The 8,253-nt window shown below is 67.6% G+C and overlaps 1 protein-coding gene across 1 annotated transcript; it reads right to left on the bottom strand.

Moving 5' to 3' along the window:
• Positions 1 to 52: 52 nt before the first annotated feature.
• SPRN (shadow of prion protein) lies at positions 53 to 4,104 on the bottom strand. The gene is made up of 2 exons (XM_041744918.1): positions 3,895 to 4,104; positions 53 to 2,472 (listed from the first exon to the last, which is right to left on the bottom strand). The coding sequence occupies exon 2, from the start codon at positions 2,455 to 2,457 to the stop codon at positions 2,014 to 2,016; it is 444 nt and encodes a 147-aa protein (XP_041600852.1). The 5' UTR covers positions 2,458 to 2,472; positions 3,895 to 4,104; the 3' UTR covers positions 53 to 2,013.
• Between the last annotated feature and the right edge of the window lie 4,149 nt (positions 4,105 to 8,253).

The following is an 8,253-nucleotide window of genomic DNA, read 5'->3' as shown; positions in this document are numbered from 1 at the left end:
GCGTCAGGTCCTTGGGGGTTAGTGTCCTGGGCCCTCAGGAAACCAGAGTCTGTTTGCCAGCAGGGTGTTTATTTTACGACACGACCGATACATGGACACGAATGGACAGGAGGTCCCCAAGTGGCTGTGGCGCTGGTGCGGTCGGCGGGGACTCCCGAGCTGCTCGCCACCGCCCGTGAGCACCTTTCACCCGACAGGCCCATGAGGCTCCTCCCCGGGAGCTGCACCTGCTGGCCTGTACCCAGCACAGCGCCCAGGCTGGGCCCGGTCAGGGCTCTGCCCCTTGTGTCCGGCCAGGCGTGGCCTCCTGGAAACCCCGGGGTCTCCACCGAGCACCCCCCGACGCCGCCCACCCCGCGTGCACACACTAACCTCTCCTGAGGGTCCCCGGCCCGGGCGCCGCCTGCCTCCTGCTGGGGCCCTGGCCAGTAGAGTGCGAAGCATCCACACTTGCGGCTTTGCCCAATGCCAGGTGCTCCCTGACTCCGCGCATCTCCACGTGGTGCGTGCAGCCTGCCAGGGCGCCCGGAGGCTGGGCCCACGCTCCTGCCCTCAGGTGGAACCGAGTGCGCCCAGGGAGCAGCCCCGATGGGTGTCCTGCCCGCAGGTATGGTGGCTCAATGGACACACTGCCCCTGGACCCTGGGCAGGGCTTGGCCACGGCCTGTGGGTCTTTGGTAGCATCACGTTTGGTCTGGAGTGGATGGAGGCGTGTCTGGGCTTGCTGTCCCCTGGAATGTTGGCGGTGTGGACGCGGGCGGCTGCGGGGAACTGTGTCCTGGTCTTTGGAGAAAAATGCTTGGTCCGCGATTCTGCTGGTAGCTTGGAGACCCCCCCCCCCCAAACCAGACCTGTGAGTCAGCTGTGGGGCCCCTGCAGGTGCTGGCATCTGAGTCCCGAGGCCCCGGGTCTGGGGGGGCAGCCCAGCAGCCGCTGAGGCCTTCAGTGAGCACCAGAGGAGGAGATCGGAGGCCCCGGCGGGGACGCCGTCCTGCCGTGGGCTATGGGCTGGAGGGTGTGAAGAGCCGAGGGCCGCGGGGCTGAGCTCAGGGGCGGTGACCCAGGCCCGAGGCTCGAGGGAAACGGGCCTCCTGGCGCCTGAGAAGCCGAGGGCTGGCCTCCTGCACAGGGCTGCTGGGGTGCCGGAGGCAAATCTTGCAGGGCCCGCCTGGCATCTCCTCAGAGGCTCCCCGGCTCTGTCCTGCCCTCGGAACGGCGGGGGCTCATCCTCTGCGGGCTTTCTTGGGCTGAGCCAGAGTCCTCGGGCCCTCGGTGCTGCCTGCTGGTTCTGACCCGGGGTCTGGCCTGCGCCGGTTACATGTCCCCTTCCCGGGAGGTGCTGCTGCCGGCTACGGGGCGGCCTCACGCACCTGGCTGCCCCGGGAGGGCCCAGCGCGAGGGCAGTTTGCGTCCTGGGTGCCCACGGGCACTGGTTCCAGAAGGTGAACCTGAAGCTCAAAGGAAACGGAGAGCTCTTGAAATTTAAATAGAACCTTTGGGGTTTTTTTTTTTCCTCCCAAAATAGGTCTCAAGAAAAGTGGAATGATTTGTTTCAAGTTGGGCCAGAGTAGCTCCAAGCCCCTGGTCTGAGTGTGGCCCAGGGAGGGACCGGCCGCTGCGCCCGGGGGGTGAGCTGGCGAGGCTGCGGCCGGGTGCCCTGGGGGTTGTGCAGAGGCCCGTGCTGGGCGCGCCTGGGCTCCCGGACCCGCAGGCGGTGGCAGGACAGCGCAGCCCGTGAGTGGGGCCTCTGGTGGGTTCCGCGCTTCTGTGAGGGAGGCCGCGGGGTCCTCGGGTCCCGGCCGGGTCAGCACCGCCTGGCCAGGTCGGTGCAGGGGGCACAGGGCACCTGCCTGTCTGGGGAGGCCCACGACGCGCGGGCGGTGGGCCGGGCATCCCCCAGCGGGCGCGCCGGGCTCTGGGCGCAGGGAGGGGCCGGCAGGGCGCGGGCAGGGCGCGGGCAGGGCAGGGGAGGGGGGGCGGGGGAGGCCGGGGGCCGGGAGCCCCGAGCCGGGCCTAGGGCGGCAGCAGCCCCCGCGCGCCCAGGGCGCCGCCCAGCAGCAGGCAGAGGCGCGGGCTGCCCGTGGGCCCGGCGCCCGAGGTCCACGCGCGGAAGCCGTACACGCCTCGGCCCGTCCCGTTGCCGCCCGGGGCCGCGTCCTCGCCGTCGTCGGGGTCGCGCTCCCCCAGGCCGGGGGCCCTCCGCCAGCTGGACCCCGCCGCCAGGCCCGCGGCCGCGCCCGCCCCCGCCGCCGCCCCTGCCGCCGCCACTCGCAGCGAGGAGCCCCCGTAGCGCGGCGCCGGCCTCACGCGCACCCGCGGGGCCCCCCGCGCGCCCCCGCGCAGCCCTCCCCGGGCGCTGCCGCGAGCCCCCCCACGGCCGCCCTTGGCCGCGCCGCCGTCGCAGAGGAAGGTGGCGGCCAGCAGCAGCGCCCAGCACGTCGCGGCCGTCCAGTTCATCGCTGCGGAGCACACCTGCGGCGGAAGGGGAAAGGGCCTCAGCTTCCCGGGGCGGGGGTGCCGGGGCTGGGCCAGGGGTCAGGGGGCCAGGGACCAGGGTGCCAGGGCCTGGGGCCAGGGGCTGGGGACAGGGATCAGGGGCTCAGGGGGCCAGGGGGGTTAGGTCCAGGGGTCAGGGGGTCGGGGACCAGGGGTCCAGGGAGTCAGGGGTGCCAGGGTGCCAGGGTGCCAGGGTGCCAGGGCCTGGGGCCAGGGGTTCGGGGGGCCAGGGGCTGGGGACAGGGGTCAGGGGCTCAGGGGGCCAGGGGGGTCAGGGCCAGGGGTCAGGGGGTCGGGGACCAGGGGGTCAGGGGGTCAGGGGGCCATGGGCTTGGGACAGGGGTCAGGGGGCCGGGGCTCAGGGACCAGGGGGGCCAGAGCCTGGGGCCAGGGGTCAGGGGCTCGGGGACCAGGGGGGCCAGGGGCTGGGCACAGTGGGCTCAAGGGGCCAGGGGGTCGGGGTCTGGGAGCTCAGGGCCCAGGGCCCCAGGGCCTGGGGCCAGGGAGTCAGGTTCCAGAGGTTCAGGGACCAGGGAGGCTCAGGGACCAGGGGGCCAGGCCTGGGGACAGGGGGCTCAGGGGGCCAGGGCCTAGGGACAGGGGGCTCAGGAGCTCAGGGACTGGGGAGGCTCAGGGACGGGGCGCTCAGGGGCTCAAGGTCTGGGGGCTCAGGGCCCAGGAGGCTTAGGGCCCTAGGGGGCCCAGGGCCTGGGACGCGGGGGCTTAGGGACCAGGGGGGCCACGCCTGGGGACAGGGAGCTCAGGGTCTGGGGGCTCAGGGGCTCAGGGTCTGGGGGCTCAGGGCCTGGGGAGCCAGGGCTGGGGGCTCAGCGTTGGGCGGTCCACAGCCACCAGCATCCTGAGCTCAGGGTGGGACGCGCTGGGGCCCCGCGGGTGGGGGTGGGGGTTAGGCGGTCAGGCCTAGGGAGAGGGTGGGGTCCCGTTCAGGCAGGAGGAAGGGGTGAGTTGGAGGATGAAAGGGGTTATGCGCGCCCGGGGGTGGAGCGGGAGCAAAGAATGGGGGGGGGGGGGGGTGAACACCTGCGCTGGGGCCCGCGGCCTGGGCCGCCCCGGACCACCCACCCAGGCCCCGCAGGACCCGAGGCGCCGGCGGCGGAGACCAGGTGTGTGCCTCCCCCGGACCCTCGGGGCGGAGCAGGGCGTTCTGGCCTCGCAGGCGGCGCGGACACGCGCGCCGTGACCCCGTTCAGGCCCCGCCCCGCAGCCCGGGACCCGGGGCGCCGTCCGCTCCCCCCACCGCCGCGGAGCCCGGGGCCGGGCCGGGCCGCTCGCTGGGCCCCATCGGGCCGCGGGGACCGGCGGCGGCGCGACCCTCCCCGACCCTCCGCGACCCTCCCCGGGCCCCCGGGCCCTCGCGCCGCCTCCGCCCCGCCTTACCCGCCTCGGGCTTGCTGCGGACCCCGGGCCGGAGACGCCGCTGCAGGGGCGCGGGAGGGAGGGAGGGAGCCGCGGCGGCCGAGACCCCGCTGCGGGCGGGCGGAGCCGGCTGCCGAGGCCTCGGAGGGCGGGGGCGGGCGGGCCCGAGGCTCGTGCCCGGGAGGGGAGGCGGCGGCGGCGGCGGCGGCGGCGGCGGAGGAGGAGGAGGAGGAGGAGGAGGAGGAGGAGTAGGAGAGCGGCCCCTCGGCACCCCCCGCCCCAGCCCCCACCCCGCCGCCTGTTCCCCCTCCCCCTCCCCCCTCCCCGCCATCCCCGCCACCTGCTTCCCCCCTGCCCCGTCCCCCTGCCCCCATCCTCGCCAGCCCCCCACCGCGCCCCTGCCCCGCGCCCTGCCGCCTGCTTCCCGCTCCCCTGCCCCCTGCTTCCCCCTCCCCTGCCCCCCATCCTCGCCACCCCCCCCCGCCCCTGCCCCGCGCCCGCTGCACCCTGCACCCCCGCTCCGCCATCCCCGCCCCGCGCCCCTGCCCCGCGCCCCCCCCGCGTGTTCCCCCACCTCCTCCCCTCCCCCCTGCTTCCCCCTCCCCCCTCCCCCCTCCTCGCCCTCTGCCCCCGCCCCCCTGCCCCCCATCCTCACCATCCCGCGCCCTGCCCCGTCATCCCAGCCCCACGCCCCGCTGCCTGTTCCCCCTCTCCCCGGCTTCGCCCTCCCCCTCCCCCTGCTTCCTCCTCCCCCCTCCCCTGCTCCCCCTCCTCACCATCCCCGCCCCTTGCCCCTTGCCCCTTGCCCCACCGCCTGTTCCCCCTCCCCCTGCCCCCATCCCCCTCCCGTCCCCCTGCCCCCCATCCTCACCATCCACGCCCCTGCCCCGCGCCCGCTTCCCACTCCCCCTTCCCCCCTCCCCGCCCCAGCCCCTCCCGCCATGTGCCCCAGACGCCCTCAGAATGCCCCAGCTGCCGGGTTCTAGGTTCCGGCGTCCAGGGCCCACAGGAGGCCTGTCTTCCAAGGCCTGGGAGCAAAGGAGCCATGGCTGACCTTGGCTCCCGGCCTGCCAAGCCGCTGCCCCAGCCAACCGCCCCTCCCTGTCCCGCTGCATCCATCACACTTCCTGCTACCCGGCTTTGAGATCTCCTCCCCTGCGCCCTGGCCAGTCGGCCTGGGGACACCAGGCTGCCCTGATGGCTTCAGGAGTGCACCCCACGACCTCCTCACCTGTGACATGAGTGACCCTTCTCGATGCCCACAGGCTCAGAGCTGCTGCTCCACACACAATCGTGTGATGGCACAACCCCTATAACCTCAGAATGGGTCTGTATTTGGAGATGGGGTCTTTACAGAGGTAATCAGGGTAAAATGAGGTCCGTAAGGCAGGCCCTGATCCAATCCGCCTGGTGTCCTTATAAGGAGAGACCAGGACACAGGCAGGCACAGGACCAGCAGGTGAGCACACAGGGAGGGGACGGCCATCTGCGAGCCCAGGAGAGCAGCCTCAGGAGGAACCAGCCCCGCCACACCCTGTGTCAGACTTCCAGCCCCCAGAACCGTGGGAAAACGTGTGGAGGTTCCTCAAAGAGTTAGAAATAGAGCTGCCCTACGACCCAGCAACTGCACTGCTGGGGATTTACCCCAAAGATACAGATGCAGGGAAACACCGGGACACCTGCACCCCAATGTTCACAGCAGCAACGTCCACAATAGCCAAACTGTGGAAGGGGCCTCAGTGTCCATCGACAGATGATGGATCAAGAGGATGTGGTCTATGTGGACAGTGGGATATTCCTCAGCCATCAGAAAGGACAAATACCCACCATGTGCTTCAACGTGGATGGACCTGGAGGGTGTGATGCTGAGTGAAGTAAGTCAGTCGGAGAAGGACAAACATTATATGGTCTCATTCATTCGGGGAATATAAAAAATAGTGAAAGGGAACAAAGGGCAAAGGAGAGAAAATGAGTGGGAAATATCAGAGAGGGAGACAGAACATGAGAGACTGACTTCTAACTCTGGGAAACGAACTAGGGGTGGTGGAAGGGGAGGTGGGGGGGGGTGACTGGGTGACGGGCACTGAGGGGGGCACTTGCTGGGATGAGCAGTGGGTGATATGCTATATGTTGGCAAATTGAACTCCAATAAAAGAATATATATATAAAAAAAGAAAAAGCTCAGGTGACAAGTGAAATTGAGGGAGAAGGATAGGATCTCAAGAGTTACAACAATAACAAAACAGGAAAATGAACTTCTGGTGTTTAAGCCACCCCATGGGTGGTACTTGGTTGTGCCGTCCTGAGCAAGTAACAGAGAACCCAAGGGTTTCTAGTCCATATGGGAAAGTGAAAAAAGTACTAATATAACTCATTTTGATAAACAAGATCAAGGAAGGACTCAGTGTGTCAGACATTGTTATAAAAGGTCACGGGGAGAAAGCAACCTGGTCTTGGCGAGGATCACACAGAGCAGTGCAGGCAAAGCGAGTGTCGCTAAGGGACACACGGAGCAACCTCACACGCACCCACACGAGTAGGACGGGGGCGAGAGCGTGACGCAGCCAGAACCTCAAAGAACCAAACGGAAATTCTAGAACTGAAAAGAATACACTTAAAAACGCGGATTAGATGTGGCCAGGGAGAATTAGTAGCCTGGAAGAGGAGAAGGAAATTTCCAGAAGAAAGCACAGAGAGGAAGCGAGCGTACGCAGCTGGCTGCCAGGGCTGCGGGGCCACATGCGGAGCCGGGCGAAGGGGGGACGTGGCAGGTGCAGTGTCTAGGGGCACGAGCCGACCATTTCCAAAAGCCGATGAGGCAAGGCACAAATTCTAGAAGCATCACAAGCTCCAAGCATGGCAAGTACAGAGAAGAGCATGCCCTGGAAGCCAAACACCAAACTTCTTGTTAGAAGACCTTGAAAGCTTCTGACAACGGGGGAAACCCAGTAACCTAAAGGGACTGAAGACAAGCTGATGTCTCCACAGACACGGGGGGCAGCGAGGACACAAGGTGCGGTTTGCAGAGCTGAGAGGCCCAGACAGAAGTCCTGTGTCACACAAGCTCCCACGAGTGACCTGGGGGCGCGCACGGCTCTGTGGACGTCAGACCCGTCAGACCCGAGCCTCAGGGTCGAGGCAGGAAGCCTTATGGGAGACAGAGAAGCGCTTCTTCTAGACCAAAGGTTAGATTCACCAAGGTGACAAAGCAGTTCGGAATTTCGTGTACGTAGTGACATAACCTCAAAATAATAAAGCAAAACTGTAGGAAATCATGTCTGCGCATTTAACAGTCTCACATGCAAAGCAGTGGGACAGGTTTGTGGGTACGCACCGCCGGCGGGGGGGGGCGGGGGGGACATGAAACACTCGCTGGAGCCGCGGCAGGGGAAGCAATGAGGTCACCCTGACCAGTGATGACAGCACACTAAGAAGGGGAGTGCTGGGCCAACCCAGTTTCTGCCCCTGAGTGCCAGGGAACAGAAAAGGCAGAAATACCGCATATGGGCTTGCCATCTATCCGTTAGACCCGCCAGGTTGTTTTTTTATTTTCAAGATTTTATGTATTTATTCATGAGAGACACAGAGAGAGGCAGAGACACAGGCAGAGGGAGCAGCAGGCTCCATGCACGGAGCTTAACGCAGGACTCCATCCCGGGACCCCGGGGTCACGCCCTGGGCTGAAGGTGGCACTAAACCACTGGGCCACCCAGAGATCCCCAAGACCTGCCAAGTTTTGGTAAAGTGACATTCTTGTTTCTGAGGAAAGATGGCCCGCCGTCCAGCCAGCTGAGGTTGGTGGCAAGGTCTGCTCTAGGGCCTGGGGCCGTCGGGCCTGGAGGCCATCTGGGGGGGCTGAGGGACAGGGCAGGGAGGGCCCAGGAGGGCCAGGAAGAGGGGCTGGCCACTCCGGGGGTGGGGGGGGTGGGGGGGAGGAGCCTTCCTGTGAGGGGTGGTGGGGTGGGGTGGGGTAAGGGGGTGGAGAGGGAAGGGGAATGGGGAGGGGAGGGGGAATGGGGAAGGGGAATGGGCCTGGGAGGGGACAGGAGAGGGGAGGGGAATGGGGGAGGGGATGGGAATGGGGGAGAGGAAGGGGCCTGGGAGGGGGACGGGGAACGGGGAGGGGAGGGGGGACAGGGAGGGGAGGAGGTCGCCCTCCTGGGCTGAGGCCCTGCCGGGAGCTGTCCACGCTGGGGTGCTGACGCTCTGGAGCGCGGGTGGCCGGGAGCTCTGGTCTCCCCGCTTGTTCGGTGCCCCCCTGGTGCTGGGTCCCTGGCAGCTGTGGCTCAGGGCGCTAGGCTGTGGCCTGCCCCGGGCTGGGCTGGGGCTGTGAGCAGGGGGAGGAGGGCTTCGGGGAGTCCTTCCTCCTGCAGCTGGTGG

Source organism: Vulpes lagopus, chromosome 2 (assembly GCF_018345385.1).
Source record: "Vulpes lagopus strain Blue_001 chromosome 2, ASM1834538v1, whole genome shotgun sequence".
NCBI lineage: Eukaryota > Metazoa > Chordata > Mammalia > Carnivora > Canidae > Vulpes > Vulpes lagopus.
Note: the sequence above shows the minus strand (reverse complement) of the source record. Positions and strands in the feature narration are given on the sequence as shown.